Source organism: Chlorocebus sabaeus, chromosome 6 (assembly GCF_047675955.1).
Source record: "Chlorocebus sabaeus isolate Y175 chromosome 6, mChlSab1.0.hap1, whole genome shotgun sequence".
Lineage (NCBI taxonomy): Eukaryota > Metazoa > Chordata > Mammalia > Primates > Cercopithecidae > Chlorocebus > Chlorocebus sabaeus.
Window position 1 is genome coordinate 10,723,430 of NC_132909.1, and position 21,279 is coordinate 10,744,708.

At 47.5% G+C, this 21,279-nt stretch overlaps 1 protein-coding gene across 3 annotated transcripts in view; it reads right to left on the bottom strand.

Annotated features, from left to right (window-relative positions):
• Positions 1 to 285: 285 nt before the first annotated feature.
• SAE1 (SUMO1 activating enzyme subunit 1) overlaps positions 286 to 21,279 on the bottom strand; it is an 86,514-nt gene continuing 65,520 nt past the window's right edge. The window contains exons 7-9 of one of the 3 annotated variants that reach the window (XM_037991888.1): positions 10,220 to 10,364; positions 6,635 to 6,704; positions 286 to 1,322 (exon numbers count right to left, since the gene is read on the bottom strand). In XM_037991888.1, the coding sequence (XP_037847816.1) occupies positions 1,230 to 1,322; positions 6,635 to 6,704; positions 10,220 to 10,364 (308 nt within the window). In that variant the 3' untranslated portion in view covers positions 286 to 1,229. Of the gene's footprint in view, positions 1,323 to 6,634; positions 6,705 to 10,219; positions 10,365 to 13,717; positions 13,879 to 21,279 lie in introns of those variants that run through there. The other 2 variants (XM_037991889.2, XM_073016257.1) reach the window with 2 other exon arrangements.

Sequence of the window (21,279 nt, forward strand, 5' to 3'; positions counted from 1 at the left end):
ACTTTTGACTTCCTTTTATTATTATAATTCTTGTCACTGAAAATAGCCACTATTTAGCTGAATTACCCATTAGACAACTGGAGCCAGAAGCTTCTACACACTCTAGAATGTGAACAATTTAACTCTTGCTGCATCATCCAGAAAAAATGGTGGCAGGAATGGTGAGAGAGAGGAAGAATCTCTGAGTTGAGTCTCAAGGGAGATTTCTTCAGGTCTGAAAAGGCAACTGGTAGGATCATCCCATTCTCTCTCAGAAGCTTCTGAAGTGGAAGAAAAACAAGCAAATCCTAAAGCAAGTAACTTTATTATCATTCCTTTAAAAAGAACCAAGGAAAATTCACAACATATGTGAAACACAAACAGCTGTGGTTTAGGAGGTAAACAAAGGACCAACACAACCCTGAAATGCAACAGCCTCTGAGTGGCTTGGGCCGCATGTGACTGGGGTTCTGTTAAAAGGGCAGGCTCCTCCCTCCCAGCCCTGAAGCCCCAGGAACCTGCATTGAAAGACAAGCTCTCCTAATAATACTCAAATTGCAGGGTCTTGCCCTAACATCCAAGACTTGGTAACATCTCCTTTCTCCCAACACCCAGCTGGAACTTAACTAATCCTAAATGAAAACTCAAGAACAGCACACCAGATGCCACCTGTTGTTTGTCAGGGTCTCAAACTCCAGAGGAAATGCATTTGCCTGTCATGGTTTTCCTTTCTAAGGGCACCTGTCTGAACTTGGAGCTGTGCTTCCACTGGTGCCTCATGGGGCCTGGGCCTACTCTCAACCTGAAGTCACACTTTTCTCTGTAAGACATCAGGTGGGGAGTAAGTCCAAGAAGGTGGCAAGAGGCTCCCAAGCAACAGAGCATGCTCGTTCCTGGCAGGCATCTCCCACAATGCCCCAGAGGGCTGGCGAGGCTGTGACTGCATAAGGACAGACAAAGGGCAGAGGGGTGCTTAGAAGTGCTCATCACTCAGGGGAGCTGGCAGGCCCGGGATGACAGGCAGCCTGAACAGTGCTGGAACAAAGACAGCCACCCTGCGCCCCTTGTCGAGCAGCTGCTTGTGATGGGAAGCAGCACGTCGGCACCACCTCCTTCGTCGCAGGAAATGTTTTGTACTGGGCCAATGACTTCAGTTTTCCTTGCCTGGAGATGCCTTCATGAAGGAAGGGGACAGGGAATACAGGCGGGCATGCTGCAATTGGCATCTCCGGGGCTGCCAAGTCTTGAGTTCACTTGGGGCCAAGGCACTCTACAATCCCATTCCCCTTCATGCCATCGAAGAAGAAGAAGTTGTTGTGAGGAGGGTCCCGCTGAGACAGGGCCTAGGGAGAAAAATGAAAAGAGAGTTTATCTCAAGTGCTTTAAGAGGAATAGAGGGAAAAAAAAATTCTAAAAGCAGTCTAGGGCAGTGGTTCTTAACTGGGGTTGATTTAGATCCCAAAGGGCTATTTGGCAATGTCTGGAGACAATTTTGATTGTCCTATCTCTGCTCTGTCCCTTACAAGCTGTGTCCATGAGGAGATTATTTAACCACCAAACATTACCTTCTCTACCTAACATGAGAATAAGAAATGTATTAGCTTGGGTTAAACTATGTATCTCAAAAATTTAAAGCAGGCCAGGGCCAGGCACACTCACACCTGTAATCCCAGCACTTTGGGAGGCCGAGGTGGGAGAATGACTTGAGCCCAGGAATTCAAGACCACCCTGTGCAACATGGTGAGACCCCGTCTACATGAAAACTGAAATAGGTCGGGTGCGGTGGCTCACGCCTGTAATCCCAGCACTCTGGGAGGCTGAAGTGGACAGATCACCTGAGGTTGGGAGTTCAAGACCACCCTGGCCAACATGGTGAAACTTGTCTTTACTAAAAATGCAAAAATTAGCCGGGTGTGGTGGCGCGCTACTTGGGAGGCTGAGGTAGGAGAATCGCTCGAACCCGGGAGGCAGAGGTTGCAGTAAACTGAGATTGCATCACTGCACTCAGCCAGGGCAACAGAGTAAGACTCTGTCTCGAAAAGAAAAGAAAAAGGAAAAGGAAAAGGAAAACTGAAATAAGTTAGCCAGGTATGATGATACGTGCCCAAGGTGCCAGCTATTCGGGAGGCTGAGGTGGGAGGATCGCTTGAGCCTGGGAGATTGAGGCTGCAGTGAGCTGTAATAGAGTCACTATACTCCAGCGTGGGTAACAGAGTGAGACCCTATCTCCAAAAAAAAACACACACACACACACACACACACACAAACACCTTAAGACTAAAGCAATGACTAACACTGTGTTGTACCACCACTGGGCAACAGCAGAAATAATTATTCATGACTATTCAACTCAGAAAGGTGGCAGTTCTTAGGCTATGGCCTTGATCACCTAAGGGGACACATTTAATCAAGGAGCACACTGATCCAGAAGGGGGATCTTCCATGAGGACATAAAATCGCTAGGCTTCCAAAGGGGGTCAGGGCTGGGATCCAGAGGGTCTGGACAATACTATTTAGCAATGGCAATGGTGATTATCTTGTGGGGTTACCAGACAGAGCACTTTAAAATTAGACAAGAACAGGGCTGGGCTTAATGGCTCACACCTGTAATCCCAGCACTTTGGGAGGCTGAGGCGGGAGAATCACTTGAGCCCAGTAGTTCGAGACCAGCCTGGGCAACATGGCAAAATCCCATATCTAACAAAAGACCTGTCTTTTGAGGTAGGGTCAGCCCCTGAAACAACATACTGACTCTTATGAGAAAGGGTTTACAATTGTCCACAAATTTCCAAACAGGTGCTTAATCTAGAAAGGATTGAAATTTCACCACAAGCCACCATTTAAAGAGGACATCACCTAGGCAAGCTGCCAGGGCAGGGTTTAATGGTTCCCAGGAGCACCGTCCCATCATTCATGAGGAAGGTGGCGCTACACATCCTGAACTGCTCCTCCTCAAACTCAGCAACAAACCCTTTTCATTTCCTCATCCATAAAATGGGGACAATCACATCTACTATATACAAATAGTGTTATCCAGCCATTTTTCCAGGGAAATTTTATTTATTTAAAAATGTTTTTAATTTTAATTTTTTGAGACAGGATCTTGTTCTGCTGCCCAGGTGGGAGGCACATTCTTGGCTTACTGCAACCTCCATCTCCCCAGCTCCCACACAGACCCTCCTACCACCTCCCAAGTAGCTGGGACTTTTGTAGACATGAGGTCTCCCCATGTTGTCCAAGCTGGTCTTGAACTCCTAGGTTCAAGTAATCCTCCCAAAGTGCTGGAATTACAGGCTTGAGCTACTGCACCCAGTCAAGGGAAAATTTATTCAGCATCTACTTTATGCCAGGTATTTGGCTAGACATTAAGGATTCTGAGAAGGTCTCTGTCCACATGGAGCTTGGATCAGAAAGAAGTTTGCTTCTCTGGGCTCACGTATAAAATAGGCAAATAAAAAGCACTGCCTGCTAGAGCTTTTGGTGAGAATGAAATGTGACCAGCCTTGTAAAGTGCCTAGCATATAGTAAATTCTCAGTAAGCAGGAGCTGCTATTAGTAGAGGCCAGGAGTCCTTTACCAATACTGGGGATGCCACCAACCCAGCCAGGTGGAAGGGTCCAACAGTCCACAGCTGGAACTCTTAGACCCTCAAACCCAAGATACAGGAGATGGTACGTGTTTTACCAGGAGCCTGGGACGGCTGCTGCTTTCACTATCACCTCTCTTACCATAGACAGGGAGACCTGCCGTGGACGGTGGGGATGGAGAGAAAGGAAAACTGCTACAAAGCTAAGGAAGTAGACATGGATATAAAATAGGGTATCTAGAAGGATATAAGAAAGGAAAGACGCAAAAGATGATTCCAAGGGAGTAGACTTGCGCTTGCCCCCATCTCCTAGTGTAAGCTTTCCATAGGTGCTCAGACAGTGTCTCAGGAGAGAAAGGCGAGTCTGAGGCCCTTGGACTGTAGGCCCTGCCTGCCAGCTGGCTGAAGGCTGACCTGTGATAAGTATGAAGGAGTACTGGGGATGAGAGCAGGGTATGGGGTGAACATGGGGCAAAAGGTAAAGTGCTTCCCAAGCAAGATGGGGTAGGAGGAGATTCCAAACACACCCAGCAACCAAGAATGCAGAGTACTCTGGCTATCTGGGATAAACAGAAACAAGATGCTGGGCACCAGCTGTCTCCAGCAGGCAGGAAGGAGGGGGCTGTGTGAGGATGGGGATGTGAGAAGCTACCACCACCAACGGGGTCAAGGCTACCTGCCCCAACATCCAGTCTCCATCCCACATGAAAAATTTAGGGGGAGCCCCCCAACGGGATGTACAGAAGTGAGGCTGATGGTGCGAGGGCAGCTGCCCAGGGGTCCATGCAGTCTCTACATGACGGTGCCGTTGAAGGCAACACCTGACACATGACTGCCACGTGGTGAAGAGGACAGGCTCAGCAACCAGAGTGCCTGGGCCCAAATCCTGGCACCACACTAGCCTGGGCAAGCAACTTCTTTCCTGCACTTTAGTTCCTCTTTTATAAACCAGGGATCACAGGAGTTCTTACCTCATAGGGCCAGTGGGAGATGAAATGAGTATCCACGTAAAAAACACTGTCTTTGTGTGGCAGACAGGGGGCTTTCAGTAAGTCTTGTCTATTATTATTGGTGGTGTCATCACTTTAGTCTACAAAAATATGTACATTCCCATTCACCACTTAGACCGTTCCCATTGCTGCACTCTTTCCTGCAGTTTGTCTACAGGGAGCCTCAGAATACTGCTCAAATAGTTCTCTGGGTGGCCATTACCCTCTTCTCAGATTGGGCATATAAACTGTAATTTTCACATCACTCTGGGTTACGTATAAAACTGAGCAAGGAAAAGAGGTATGGCCATTGCACACTTTTCTTCCCCATTCAAATATCTCCTCAGTGCCCATCACATAGAAGAAAGTTAGGTTGATCAAAGGAAGAATTTAGACCAGAGAGAAGAATCAGAAAAGAATAGATTAAAAAAAAAAAAAAAAAAAAAAAGCCATAGGAAAATGGTGTGACTAACAAATTGAGTCAAATGTCTCCAGAATTTACAGACCCCAAGACAAAGTGTTAAGGGCTGGGTCTCCAAATTGTCCTCCTAAGTTCAAACTTGACATGTACATGGACATGGCCAATTATTTAACCAGGCATGACTCTGCTCCACAAGAAAGAAGGAAAAAGCCTCACTGGAGTCCACTAAGGCAGCCAAGAACCTGCAAAAGGCAAACTTAACATCTTTGGGCAACTAGGAAAGTCCGCAAAGAATGTACAATATGTTTGGGGGTATGGGATAGTTTTAGCACCCAAATGTTCCAGAAGACCCTCAAAAGGCTGTGCTAGTTACTGGCTATGTGACCCTGTATGAAATGCTTCCTTTCTTAGAGAGACACTAACACCTACCTAACAGGGTCACGGGTCATCCTGTACAGAGCCTTGAGGGGCTCCTGGTGTGTTCATGGGGACACAGACATTGATTTCTCTGCAAATACCTACAGTGTGTGGGTTAAAAAGAGGGAGGCTTGGCCGGGTGTGGTGGCTCACACCTGTATTCCCAGCACTTTGGGAGGCCAAGGTGGGCGGATCACGAGGTCAGGAGATCGAGACCATCCTGGCTAACACGGTGAAACCCCATCTCTACTAAAAATACAAAAAATGAGCTGGGCGTGGTGGCGGGCACCTGTAGTCCCAGCTACTCAGGAGGCTAAGGCAGGAGAATGGCATGAACCCCGGAAGCAGAGCTTGCAGTGAGCTGAGATCGTGCCACTTCACTCCAGCCTGGGCGACAGAGTGAGACTCTGTCTCAAAAAAAAAAAAAAAAAAAAAAAAAAAAAAAAAAAAAAAAAGGGAGGGCTTTGATGCCATGGTGATGAATGGAGATAAACTGTACAGAGGTTAAGAGCACAGGTTCGACTGGGCACGGTAGCTCAAGCTGGTAATCCCAGCACTTTGGGAGGCTGAGGCGGGCGGATCACGAGGTCAGGAGATCGAGACCATCCTGGCTAACACAGTGAAACTCCGTCTCTACTAAAAAAAATACAAAAAACTAGCCAGGTGTGGTGGCAGGTGCCTGTAGTCCCAGCTACTCGGGAGGCTGAGGCAGGAGAATGGCGTAAACCCGGGAGGCGGAGCTTGTAGTGAGCTGAGATCCGGCCACTGCACTCCAGCCTGGGCAACAGAGCGAGACTCCGTTTCAAAAAAAAAAAAAAAAAAAAAGCACAGGTTCTGGAGCCCCTTTCATGGGCCCCAGTGTCTTCCTCTTACGTGGGGATCATGATAGTACTCACTATAAGAGCCATGAGAAGCAGAATCCCTTACCAAAACAACAGGCACTGGATAACTAACACAGTTACGGGAGAGCAGATCAACACAGTTAGGGGAGAGCAGATCACACCTTCGGGGCACTATGGCCAACTGTGCGCTGAGCACAGAGCTGGCACTCCAAGGTCATTTGCTGAACAGCCACCTGGATGGGCCAGAGAAAATGGGATGAGGTGGAAATGGGTAGGGCATGAAACAAAGATGAATGGGGTAAGAGAAAGCAGGCAGCTGTCTAAGACAGTTTCCATTCTCTCTGTTAGCACATATACAAAGTCATGGTTAACTATTTTCTGCTCCATAGTGATGTTTTACCTTCACAATTTCCTGTGCCAAAATCCCTCCAACCACTGCACACACTGGGGCCATCTCGGAGAAGCAGTAACTAAAAGAGAAGGAAGACAAGGAAAATGGAGCACTGGGAACAGAACTGTGACCATGACATCTGGAGAAATTCAGTAGTAGACTCTACTGAATAAAAACAACTTCTAGCAGGAGGGCCAGATTCAGACAGCAGTGTTAATGCTGGCATCTAGGCATGAAAATGAAATCTGAGCCAGGGGTTCATAAGTGGTTGGAAAAGACCTTTGAACTTTGGCAACCAGAAATTCTTTCACAATACTTTTATTTTTACCTTTATAAGTTAAAGGAAAGACTATATCTGTGCTTCCTATATCTGTCCTAGAGATATCAGATGTTTCAACGCCCTGGTCACATTCTCGCAATTCTCTTCTTACCCATAATGGGCAGTGGGTTCTATATGCTATTCCCAGACAAACGTCAGGGAGCAGGCCTGTGTTAACATGTAGGAGGCAAGGGAAATTTGAGGCCTGAAATTAAAGTGTGAGGGCAGAAAGAGTCTTCACAACCCACATAGAAACCAGCCCTTCTGGGCCAGGATGGGGCATCCAGAGGACAAATTTTAGATGACACAGTCACCTGCCCCTCCAAGTCACCCATCCTAGTGAGCAAATCACTTTATTCCACCACTTCCCCAAAGGAAGTGTGCTCTGCCAGCTCCTACTCCTGAACACAATGGCGTGTGCTCACCAAGCAAACTGGAACACAGACAAGTGAAAGGGAAAGCCTCCCTACAGAACACTACCTCCAGTCTCCCCAGTTTGGTGCACATCCTTCTAGACATTTTTTTTTTGGAGACGGAGTCTCGCTCTGTCATCCAGGCTGGAGTGCAGTGGTGCGATCTCGGCTCACTGCAAGCACCGCCTCCCGGGTTCATGCCACTCTCCAGACTCAGCCTCTCGAGTAGCTGGGACTACAGGCGCCTGCTACCACACCCGGCTAATTTTTGTATTTTTAGTAGAGATGGGGTTTCACCATGTTGGCCAGGCTGGTCTCGATCTCTTGACCTCATGATCTGCCTGCCTCGGCCTCCCAAAGTGCTGGGATGACAGGTGTGAGCCACCGCACCCAGCCCCTTCTAGACGTTTTAAAAAGTGCACAATCTAAATGGGTATAATTAGGCCAGGCTTGGTGGCTGATGCCTGTAATCCCAGCACTTTGGGAGGTCGAGGCAGGTGGATCACAAGGTCAAGAGATTGAGACCATCCTGGCCCACATGGTGAAACCCCATCTGTAATAAAAATACAAAAATTAGGTTGACGTGGTGGGGTGCGCCTGTAGTCCCAGCTACTCAGGAGGTTGAGGCAGGGGAATCGCTTGAACCTGGGAGGCATAGGTTGCAGTGAGCTGAGATTGCACAATTACACTCCAGCCTGGTGACAGAGCAAGACTGTCTCAAAAAATAAATAAATAGGTATAATTTTAAACCCAAATATTATCAACTATTACTTGTTCTGTTCTATAACCTACTGAGGGACATTTAAGCTGTTCAACACTGTAATTATACGTCTTGACAAAGACACAGGTGTTGAAATAATTCCTTAAGGCAAATTTCTAAATATGTGTGTGTATATGTATGTGTGTGTGTGTGTGTATATATATATAGACTACAAGCACCAGTCATCAATACCCAGTTAATTTTTCTATTTTTTGTAGAGACAGGGTTTCACCACATCGTCAAGGATGGCCTCAAACTCCTAAGCTCAAAGCAATCTGCCGGCCTCAGCCTCCCAAAATGCTGGGATTATAGGTTTGAGCCACTGCACCAGGACAATCATGGCTTATTGGGTCAGGGCACCGCAGGTGCTTCAAAGACCACTGCTGGCCCTAAATGGAGTGGGGTTTGCTGTTGCCTACCTGAAGTTCCCAGCAGGAAGGGAAGAAAGGAGGGACTAGGGACTCTGGCAGACCTTACTGTTGATAAGAAACCAAGGTAGCATGTTGTTGCTAGAGCAAGCACTGTGATGATACCTGGGGTGGGATCTGGGTTGGCTACTTACTACCTGATGCCTAGTACATAATAGCTGCTCAGTAAACTGTAGCCATCATTACTGCTACAAGCTGGAGGCACTGCAAAGCCGAGTTTAGGAAGCCCCTCAAGACATGGAAAGGGAATTAGGGTGAGTGCATGATCCCAGAGCTGCTTTAAGGAGATTATGGATGGAGCGTGTGGTGGCTCACGCCTGTAATCTCAGCACTTTGGGACACCAAGGTGGGCGGATCATCTGAGGTCAGGAGTTCGAGACCTGCATGGCCAACATGGAAAACCCCATCTCTACTAAAAATACAAAAAAAATTAGCTGGGCATGGTGGTGGGCAACTGTAATCCCAGCTACTCAAAAGGCTGAGTCAGGAAAATTGCTTGGACCTGAGAGGCAGAGGTTGCAGTGAGCCGAGATTGTGTCATTGCACTCCAGCCTGGGCGACAAGAGTCAAACTGTCTCGAAGAGAAAAAAAAAAAAAAAAAAGGAGATTGTGACCTAGTCACCATCTGGTCTTCTCCAATCAAATCCTAAGCCTGTTTATGAGAGCAAAGAGGCAGTCACATAAGGTGAAAGCATGCAGTGTCCAAGTGAGAGGATGCTGGGAACATGGGTGGTTGTGCTGCTGGGGGTATAAATTGATAGGATACCAATGGGGGCAAAGTGGCAATGCCGATCAAATGATAAATTACATCCTTCTGACCCATCAACTCCCTTCCTCCTAATTATCCTGCAGTTATACCTGCACACGTACAACACAAGGTCACACACTACAGTGTTACACAGAAAAGCCTGTAATCTTTGCCACGGGCCAGGTGCGGTGGCTCACGCCTGTAATCCCAGCACTTTGGAGGCCGAGGCGGGCAGATCACGAGGTCAGGAGATCGGGACCATCCTGGCTAACATGGTGAAACCCTGTCTCTACTAAAAATACAAAATATTAGCCGGGCGTGGTGGCGGGCTCCTGTAGTCTCACCTACTCGGGAGGCTGAGGCAGGAGAATGGTGTGAACCCGGGAGGCAGAGCTTGCAGTGAACGGAGATCGCGCCACTGTACTCCAGCCTGGGCGACAGAGCGAGACTCTGTCACAAAATAAAACAAAACAAAACAAAACAAAACAAAACAAAACAGAAAAGCCTGAACACAACTTGAGTGAGCAGGCAACTGGTTTAATAAACTCCATCGCTTCACACACTGGAATACTGAGGAGCTGTGGAAAAGAGGGAGCAAACTATATACTGATCTGGAGATGTCATCAAGAAATAACAAGATCACGTAAAGTGAAAAAAGGTAGAGAATAGTGTTTACAGATCTTATATTGCCTTGAATTTTGAACGTGCATATAAGATACTTATTGTAAAAATCAGAATCTGCCCCCTCTTTATTTTTTATATATTGCTATTCTAGTGAAGAGGCAGAAGTCGACAGGAGCGAGCAGAATGTGGCAGGGGCTCTCTGCAGGGCTTTGGGTCTAATAAAAGAGCTCCTCAAATTAAGGCAAATCCTGAAAACAAACTTCATCTGTCCAGACTAAACAGTGATAAATACTGAGACCAACCTGACAAAGTCCTCAGGAAGCAGGTCAGGACTAATACCCAGTGAGTCAAGTACATCATTTCGTATCTGGAGCAACAACTCGGAATCTTCCTCATATGTATCAGAACTGGGATCTCTTCCTTTATCTGTACGGAACTTTAGGAGCACTGGGAAAAAGAAAAAGAAGGCAGGTTATGGCCGGGCGCGGTGGCTCAAGCCTGTAATCCCAGCACTTTGGGAGGCCGAGACGGGCGGATCACAAGGTCAGGAGATCGAGACCATCCTGGCTATCACGGTGAAACCCCGTCTCTACTAAAACTACAAAAAATTAGCCGGGCGCGGTGGTGGGCGCCTGTAGTCCCAGCTACTCGGGAGGCTGAGGCAGGAGAATGGCGTGAAACCGGGAGGCGGAGCTTGCAGTGAGCTGAGATCCGGCCACTGCACTCCAGCCTGGGCGGCAGAGCGAGACTCCTTCTCAAAAAAAAAAAAAAAAAAAAAAAAAAAAAGAAGGCAGGTTATAAAGTCGCTCTTTTTTTTTTTTTGAGATGGAGGCTCACACTGTCACCCAGGCTGGAGTGCAATAGCACGATCTTGGCTCACTGCAACCTCTGCCTCCCGGGTTCAAGCGATTCTTCTGCCTTAGCCTCCTGAGTAGCTGGGACTACAGGCACGTACCACCATGCCCTGCTGATTTTTGTATATTTAGCAGAGATGGGGTTTCACCATGTTGGTTAGGCCGGTCTCAAACTCCTGACCTCGTGATCTGCCCGCCTCGGCCTCCCAAAGTGCTGGGATTATAGGCGTGAGCCACTGCACCTGGCCACCTTTTTTATTTATTCAACAAACATAGTCAGAGAGGCAATCCAACAATTGTAAACGCAATTTACCTTACTGTGAAAAGTGCTGTGATAGTATAATAGGGGGTCTGATACCCTCTGTAGAGTGGTATTAAGAAGGCTTCCCTGAGGAAACAACAATTCAATGACGTATGAGTTTGAAAGGGGCAGAAAGCAGTGGAAGCTTCCAGTAGAGGAAAAAGGCTCTATTAACACCTGGAAGAATCAGGTGCGGTGGCTCACAGCTGTAATCCCAGCACTCTGGGAGGCTGAGGCAGGTGGATCACGAGGTCAGGAGTTTGAGACCAACATAGTGAAACCCCATCTCTACTAAAAATACAAAAATTAGCCAGGCGTGGTGGCACACACCTGTACTCCCAGCTACTCGGGAGACTGAGGCAAGAGAATCACTTGAACCCAGGAGGCAGAAGTTGCTGTAAACCAAGATTGTGCCACTGCACTCCAGCCGGGTGAGAGTAAGACTCTGTCTCAAAAAAGTAAAATTAAAAAAAAAAAGCTGGGCGTGGTGGCTCACGCCTGTAATCCCAACACTTTGGGAGGCCGAGGTGGGAGGATTACCTGAGATCAGGAGTTCAAGACCAGCCTAGTCAACATGGTGAAACCCTGTCTCTACCAAAAATACAAAAATTAGCCAGGCACCTGTAATCCCAGCTACTTGGGAGGCTGAGGCAGGAGAATCGCTTGAACCCAGGAGGCAGAGGTTGCAGTGAGCCGAGATCGTGCCACTGCACTCCAGCCTGAGCAATAGAGTGAGACTCCATCTCAAACAAAAAAACGCCCAGAAGAGGCCGAGTGTGGTGGCACACATCTGCAATCCCAACACTTTGGGGGGCCGAGGCGTGAGGATCGCTTGAGTCCAGGAGTTTGAGACCACCCTGGGCAACATAGTGAGACCTCACTGCTACTAAAAAAAAAAAAAAAAAAAAAAAAAAAAAAAAAATTTAGCCAGATATGGTGGTGCCTGTAGTCCCAGTTACTCAGGAGGCCAAGGCAGAAGATCACTTGAGCCCAGAAGGTCAAGGCTGCATGAGCAGAGATCTCATCACTGCACTCCAGCCTGGGTGACAGAATGAGACCCTATCAAAAAAAAAAAAAAAGAAAGAAAAAAAGGAAAAGAAAAGAAAAAAGGGAAGGGAGAAGGGAAGGGGAAGGGAAGGGAAAGGGGAAGGGGAAGGGGAAGGGGAAGGGGAAGGGGAAGGGAATGGGGAAGGGACCCAGAAGAGAGATGATAAGGAGTGGGAGGTATGCATTCTAGGCAGGACCAGTTCAAAGGCTGCTTTAGCCAGAAAGGCCAGACAAATACTTAGACCCATCAAACAGGCACGTCATTACAAACAAAACCTCCTTTACTATGAAAACTATCTCAATCCCCATAAATGGATGTTTTTAATTTTGGTTGTAAACCAGAGGAAAGGTTCAGATGATGGCTGTGAGTCAGAACTATTGTGTAGGAAGACCCCAGTAAGGCTAGAACTTTTATCCCAAACAAAGACAAATAGGAGCAAAAGACTGATTAGGTTGGGTGCAGTGGCTCATGCCTGTAATTCAAGCATTTTGGGAGGCCGAGGCGGGTGGATCATCTGAGGTCAAGAGTTTGAGACCAGCCTGGTCAACATGGTGAAACCCTGTCTCTACTAAATATACAACAAATTAGCCAGGCGTGGTGGCAGGCACCTGTAATCTCAGCTACTCAGGAGGCTGAGGCAGGAGAATTGCTTGAACCCAGGAGGCAGAGATTGCAGTGAGCCAAGATCACGCCACTGCACTCCAGCCTGAGCGACAGAGTGAGATCTCATCTCAGAAAAAACAAACAAACAAACAAACAAAAAAACACTGGCCAGGTATGGTGGCTCACGTCTGCAATCCCAGCACTTTCGGAGGCTGAGGCGGGCAGATCATGAGGTCAGAGGTTCGAGACCAGCCTGGCCAACATGGTGAAATACTGTCTCTACTAAAAAAATACATAAATCAGCCGGGCATGCTGGCGCACACCTACAGTCCCAGGTACTTGGGAGGCTGAGGCAGTAAAATCACTTGAACCTGGGAGGAGGTTGCAATGAGCCAAGATCACGCCACTGCACTCTACCTGTGTGATAGAGCAAAACTCCATCTCAAAAAAAAAAAAAAAAAAAAAAAGACTGATTAACATACCGACACCTTCTAACTGCCCACTACACCTTGTCCACAGGTAACGTGCCTGTGGGTGGGCATTCTTTCTCCCTACATGCTGCCCAAGGAAAGGGCACAGCCAGTCTCAAGCCTTGTCTCTAAGGACAATATTCCTTCTCCCACATCACACAGGATATTTCAGAACAGACATAGAGACATGGATCAGCTTCTAGGCCCACGCCCTGAGTGCGCTGGGACCATATTTCACACCTGGAGACGAGGCTTTACAGTTTGCCAGTTCTTTCATTGATGTCTCTTCCGTATATGTTGACTAAAAAAGTAGACTTATTCAGCAAATTATACTCTCTACCAGGACAAGGGGTTCCTACATAAAAGTTAAGGTAAATTGAAAACTACCAGGAGTTGCTGTGAGGCTCTTTAAAAATGCAAGTATTTGGGCCAGGCACGGTGGCTCACACCTGTAATCCCAGCACTTTGGGAGGCTGAGACAGGCAGATCACGAGGTCGGAGATTGAGACCATCCTGGCTAACACAGTGAAACCCCGTCTCTACTGAAAACACAAAAAAATTAGCCGGGCGTGGTCGCGGGCACCTGTAGTCCCAGCTACTCGGGAGGCTGAGGCAGAAGAATGGCGTGAACCCGGAAGGCGGAGCTTGCAGTGAGCCGAGATCAACTGGGTGACAGAGCGAGACGCTGTCTCAAAAAAAATAAAAATAAAAAATAAAAAAAAAGCAAGTATTTGGTACCCACCCCAGACTGAAGCATCAGAGTCACACTTTTTAAAGACCAGATAGTTTTGGTAATGAGCAGCCTATGTTGAGGACCATTCTCTAAGTAGAAGTCACTCCACCAGCCTGGCCGAACATTTACTTTGTGCCAGAGAGACCTGGGTGCTAAAGGTCCAATGTCGAGTGAGTGAATCTCGGTCTCTGCAACTGTGAAGGCAATGGGTGGGAGAACAACTGAGGAGGACAGAGTTTTAGAAGCTACAACAGGTGGCTCCACTGAAACCTGGGAGAAGTTCAGAAATGGGTTATAAAGTGTTCCAAGAAGACCTCAAATCACAGATGCCCAGGTTAAAAAAAAAGACACACCCTGCTTCTGCACTATGCTTTTCTCAGTGCCAATGTCAAAGGCCCCTGGCCTGTATTTCTCTGGTAACTTTCAGGTGTCCAGTATAGATGGGGCTCTGTACATCAGAGCAGAAGTAATTTCCTTTTTTCTTTTTCTTTTTCTTTTTTTTTTGAGACAGTCTCATTGTCTGTTGCACTCCAGTCTGTTGCCCAGACTGGAGTGCAATGGCACGATCTTGGCTCACTGCAACCTCTGCCTCCCGAGTTCAAGCCATTCTCCTGCCTCAACCTCCCGAGTAGCTGGGATTACAGATGCCTGCAGCCCTACCCAGGTAATTTTTTGTGTTTTTGGTAGAGGCGGGGTTTCACTAAAAATACATAAATTCCTGATCTCAAACTCCTGACCTCAGGTGATCCTCCTGCCTTGGCCTCCCAAAGTGCTGGAATTACAGGCATGAGCCACTGCACCCGGCTGGTAATTTCTTTAAAAAAAAGGAAAGAAGCCAGGCGCGGTGGCTCACACTTGTAATCCCAGCACTTTGGGAGGCCGAGGCGGGCGGACCACAAGGTCAGGAGATCGAGACCATCCTGGACAACACGGTGAAACGCCGTCTCTACTAAAAATACAAAAAAAAAAAAAAAAAAAAAAAAAAAAAAAAAAAAAATTAGCCAGGTGTGGTGGTGGATGCCTGTAGTCCCAGCTACTCGGGAGGCTAAGGCAGGAGAATGGCGTGAACCCAGGAGGCGGAGCTTGCAGTGAGCCAAGATTGCACCACTGCACTTCATCCTAGGAAAGAAAAGAAAAAAGCTCCAGAAAACCCATGGACTCTGAATACTGTTTGCTTTCTGAGAATGTTACTCTCTTCTCTTTTTCAAGAACACAGCTTCTGCAACCGTCAATGCTACCTCAACACTTGGTAGCCAACTGAAAGCTATGACAATTGGCCAGGCACAGTGGCTCATGCCTGTAATCCCAGCACTTTGGGAGGCTGAGGCAGGTGGATCATCTGAGGTCAGGAGTTCAAGACCAGCCTGGCCAACATGGTGAAACCCCATCTCTACTAAAAATACCAAAACAATTAGCCGGGCATGGTGGTGGGTGCCTGAAATCTATTACTCGGGAGGCTGAGGCAAGAGAATCTCTCGAACCCAGGAGGTGGAGGTTGCAGTGAGCCGATACTATGCCACTGCCTGAGCGACAAGAGCGAAACTCTGTCTCAAAAAAAAGCTGTAAGGCTGTGACCATCTGGATACCAGAGAGCAGTGATCTGCTACCACCCAGGACTTCTAATTTTGTAGATGTGCTGCCGGTACTCCGATTGTAGTAAATAAATAAATGCAACTGAGTAACCATTTGGGGGCAGGGTAGAGAAATGACTGCAGAAGTGGAAAGTACTGCCTGTTTGGACCAAGCCTCTTTTCCAAAAATGTTCCATAAAATAAAGGAGGCCAAGGCGGGTGGATCACAAAGTCAGGAGTTCAAGACCAGCCTAGCCAAGATGGTAAAACCCTATCTCTATTAAAAATACAAAAATTAGCTGGGTGTGGTAGCAGGCGCTTGTAATCCCAGCTACTGGGGAGGCTGAGGCAAGAGAATCGCTTTTGAACCTAGGTGGCAGAGGTTATGGTGAGCCGATATCGTGCCACTGCACTCCAACCTGGGTGACAGAGTGAGACTCTGTCTCAAAAAAAAAAAAACAACAAAAAAAAAAATTAAGTAAATAAATGAATAAAAATAAAGAATCCAGCCATCTGTTAGTATAGCCAAAGCAGAGGATATTACATCAAACGTCGAATGCTAGTCCTGTCAATCACTCCTGAGAGAACAGGGCAACAAGACCCAGAATGGGTATCAACACTGCCTGAGCAGATGGAGGCGATGCTGAGCACAGGCTGCTCATAGGGCATAGTCTGATGCCCTGCAGCAGTCACGTGGCAACTGAGGCTGCCTGCTTTCCAGGTGCAAGTTGGTGGACAGTGGCAGGAGTCCTGTGCTAGATGGCTCTTCTTATTTCTGTGTCACTGGGACAGAAGCACCAACTGTCACATGGGACCAACAAGAGGTGATTTTTTTTCAGCTGTTACCACAAAGCTTTTCATCTTTTGGTTTGAAAACATAGCTGTGGGAGTACCAAAGCCCAAAGCATTATAGTGCCTACTATGTGCCAGACACCATACTAAACATTTCACATGCATTAGCACTCATGGAATCTTCACAATAACCTGGGCTAATTATTATCACCCTTCCTACTGGTTTTTATTGTTGTTGTTGTTTTGAGACAGAGTCTCGCTCTGTCGCCTAGGCTAGATTGCAGTGGCATGATCTCAGCTCACTGCAACCTCTGTCTCCTGGGTTCGAGTGACTCTCCTGCCTCGGGATCCCCACTAGCTGGGACTATAGGCACCCACAGACACGGCCAGATAACTTCTGTATTTTTAGTAGTGACAGGGCTTCACTATGTTAAACTTCTGACTTTAAGTAATCCTTCTGCCTCAGCCTCCCAAAGTGCTAGGATTATAGGCATGACCCACTACGCCCGGCCTACCCTTCCTACTTTGCAGATCAGGAAATTGAAGTTCAGAAACATTAAACGACTTGGTCACTGTAACTCCCAAGTACTGGAGCAGAAATGTAAACTCAAATCTAGCTTCAGAAATTGTGCTTCTTAACCCTAATGGAATCCAAAAGAAACTGCAGGTCCATACAGGGACACAGCACCTAGGATTCCAAGTGGTCTGGTTCTTTGCTACCCACCTCAGGGGATCCCCCATTTGATCATGTTTTTGTCAAATGCATTTTTCCAGATGGGTCTTGCCTCTGTTAATTTCAAGCTGTAAGTTCAGTGGGTGAGAAGTGGGGATGGAGGTCATACAAAACCTTGCCCATCAATCTTGAGAGAGTAAGACCAGGAATAAATAGGATGGCATTAAGAGCAGGAGCAAAGGCAGCGGCAGCTGGCCCTGCTGTTTCTCTGGGCCCCTTGCCTGTTCCTGGTGTAGTTTGGTTGGACGAGGGCCGGCAGGCTGGCACCGTCCACATACCTCGCTGACCACATCTGAAGTCCTTGCAGGGCCTCTGGGAAGGGGGCCAATCAGTCCAGCCACTTATTTGCAGCAAAACAAACAGAAGCTGTCTTTTTTCACTCTTTCTCGAAGGTCAGACTCCAGTTAGCAGCAGTGGAGGGGGGCAGGAAGAAACCCTTGTTTTTGACAGGCAGCAGCCTCAGAACTGACCCTAGCCCCTGACAAGTTCTTGCTTATTAAATTCTCCTCTTTGTTCTGCTTTGCGCCCCGCCCGAAGAGCCAGCGCACACACATACCACTGTTGACTCTGCATTTCTGAAGAGCACCTCCCACCAGTTTACACATTATAAAACTGTTCCGTTAAGATCAAACACTGTCAGGGATAGAGAGCTGCTCCACCAAAAGATGACTCATCAAATCGTATCAAAACACTGCACAAAATTAGAGTTCCAAACTTGATTAACTTCATCTGAACCTTTTAATTAACTCAGGTTGCTGAAGTCTGGGGGGATGACATTCATCGCTGGAGATGATGGGCTAGTGTCTGGGCTTAGGTTCAGGATTTGCCCATGTAATGGAAAAGGCCAACTTTGGAAAAGAGAAACCAAGCACAGTTTCACATATTTAAAAGAAAAAACTGTGGATATGTGGATATACTACCACCTTTACAAAATAATGTAAGCACTCAAATTCAAATTTAATCTCAGTTCATAACATCAGGTTAGAGCTATAACAGGAATCTGGACAGCAACATTATTAATCACTGTTTGTTACATAAACTTCTATTACATTTAACTATTATGCCTACATTTATTCACCAAGGCTACTGAATAAACCACTATTTTAATAGGAAGAAAATGAAGTCACTGTCACAAATTAGCCCCTAATTGCTGGCCCCCAAAACAGTTTCAATTATGGGGGGTAGGGAAGCTGAATCTATATCAAAACTTCATTTACCTGAGAAAGGCCTAAAGTTTTTCGGTGCCAGACACCTCGGCCCCAATTCTCTGGCCCCCTGCGGCTGAACATAGACTCCTCCTCAGGGTTGGCTTTTTTTTTTTTTTTTTTTTAGACAGAGTCTCTTGCTCTGTCACCCAGGCTGGAGTGCAGTGGCGCAATCTTTGCTCACTGCAACCTCTGCCTCCCGGGTCCAAGCGATTCTACTGCCTAAGCCTCCTGAGTAGCTGGGATTACAGGCGCCCACCACCACCCCCGGCTAATTTTTGTATTTTTGTATTTTTTTTTAACTAGAGATAGGGTTTCACCATGTTGGCCAGGCTGGTCTCAAACTCCTAACCTCGTGATCTACCTGTCTCAGCCTCCCAAAGTGCTGGGATTACAGGCGTGAGCCACTGCGCCCGGCTCCAGGGTTGGCTCACTTTATGGAGAGTTGCTATCTCTGGAAACAGCCTGGTAATCTGCTCTACTCCCAGGTGACATAAATTTCCAGAAAAAAATGCAAAGTATGGTAGTCCTCTTATCTAACAGCCTACTTCCTAAGGCAAAGCCCTGGGCCTGACATTCAGTCAATTGTTCATTCAATAAAAATATACACTGAGCAATGACTGTGCCAGGTGCTGGGCTGGGCAGGCAAGGGCAGAATGATCGGTCCTCTCACAGCATTTCAGAGGGCAATCAACAAAAACTACACAGGAGATAACAAAATGTCCTAACTGGAAAAGGGGCTTTGAGAGAGCCTCAGTGGGGTGCAAAGAGGTGCCTTGTCAAGTGACCAGGCCCTCCACAGTTGGCAGAACCACCTCGGTCCTCACAGTCCCTGAATATCTGTCTGTCCCGTCCTCTGCACCTTCTCTCTGCAAAGCCTGTCCCTGGCCTGGAGAGCTTTCCAACTGGAGGGCAGCAGGGAAGAGCACAGCTCTAGACTCCCTATTCTTTCACTTACTGTGACCTTGGGCAAGTGACAAGGACCCTGAGCCTCCTCTGCAAAATGGGAATCCCAAGGGCACTTGTGGGGTTTGAAGATTAAATGAACCAATACATGTAAAGCACCCAAGAGTGCCTGGGGCAATATCTTCCAGGTCTGTCACTGCTCTTAAGCAAAGTGCAGAAACCCAGCTCACACTCGCCCTAGAAAAGCTGATACTTGCTGTGGTGACCTGTGCCACACAGTAGCTCATTTAGCTGCATTACCATTAATTCAGCTGTGTGCTCTGGACACAACACTGCCTCAGACCTCCCTGTCTCCTGACATTCCCTTAGCAACCTGTTTTTCCCTCAGACACTCTTACGCACAGTTTGTGATTTTTTTTTTTTCTTTTTTTTTTTTTTGAGACACGGCTTCAATCTGTCACCCAGGCTAGAGTGAGCGGCACAATCTCAGCTAACTGCAGCCTGGACCTCCTGAACTCAAGTGATCCTCCTGCCTCAGCCTCCCAAATAACTGGGACTACAGGCATGCACCACCACACCTGGCTCGTTTTTTATTTTTTGTAGAGACGGGGTCTCACCATGTTGCCCAGGCTGGTCTCAAACTCCTGAGCTCAAGTTGTCTACCTGCCTTAGTCTCTGAAAGTCCTGGGATTACAAGCATGAGCCACCACACCCAGCCCAGTTTGTGGTTTTATATTCACCTGTGGAAATGAATTAGTACAAGGATTGGCTTGTCTCCTCCATTAGATTTTTATGCTCTGTGGGGCAGAGGCCATGTCTGTTTGTTCACTACTACTATATACTTGACACCTGGCACAGGGCTTGCTCCATAGCTGGCACTGAAAAAATATGTCACACAGGAAGCCTGTTTGAAGAATAAAGGATAACTAGGGGAAAAGGGCTCATGACACAGTGACACAGGCCGGGCAATCCAGAGGCCGGGCGCGGTGGCTCACGCCTGTAATCCCAGCACTTTGAGAGGCCAAGGCAAGCAGATCAACTGAGGTCAGGAGTTTGAGATCAGCCTGGACAACATGGTGAAACCCTGTCTCTGCTAAAAACACAAAAATGAGCCGGGTATTGTGGCAGGCACCTGTAGTCCCAGCTACTTGGGAGGCTGAGGTACAAGAACTGCTTGAACCCTGGAGGCAGAGGCTGCGGTGAGTGCTGAGATTGTGCCACTGCACTCCAGCTGGGTGACAAAGCGAGACCCTGGCTCAGAAAAAAAATAAAGTGACAAGAGCTCCTGGAAATCCAAAGCAGACCTGGTCTATTACTGACTGAACTGAAAAGTGTTCGAGCTATCTGGGATGGTTCTGTCTCTTAGCAAGTATTACAAACATGCTACACACGGAATACTCAGCAAGAAAAAAAGAAAACAGCAGCAGCAGATACACAGGGCACCATGTCTGCCCTTAACAGGGAAACACAATAGGAGTCCCACTTTCACCACTGCATCTGAGGGCTAGGGTGCAGAACAGTCTATAGGTGTGAAGCTCAGAGGAGGGACATAGCTGGGCTGGGGGAGGAGGCAGGGATACTTCATAGAAGCCACCCTGATTCTGGATCTCCTGGCCTCTTACCATTCATGGCATCTTGCCATCTGCTCAGTTTACCTCCACATTACTTTCCTTTGTTTACCTCATTCTGTTTTTCTCCCTAACCCAGAAACTTAAAAGTATGTGTGTGCATGTATATTCATTCATCCATTCTTCAAAAATCACTTCCTGAGCACCTGCTCTCCACCGCTACCCTATGCTAGCTGTGCTGGGGACCCAGAAGCGACCCAGACAGCCCCAGGCCTTGCCCTCACACATGGAGCTCACAATCTCCAGAGGGCAGGCTCATAAGCCTCTGTCTGTTGCCACAGCCACGTGGTGCTTTCATCTCTTTCTCTAGAAAACTTCACCTCCGGAGCAGCCGCCCCTGAAGACTCACTCTGAAATGCCCCCTTTTTGTGCTCCAAGTCCTGCCCACGCTTTCGTCTTTGCAGTGAAACCCAGTCTATGGCCTCACCAGGCATCAGCTCAGAAAAGGGAAAGAAGCTGTGCCTCGTTATTTGCATCTCACTCTACTGAAGAGATTCCGAGGTGCCGGATGAAAGTTG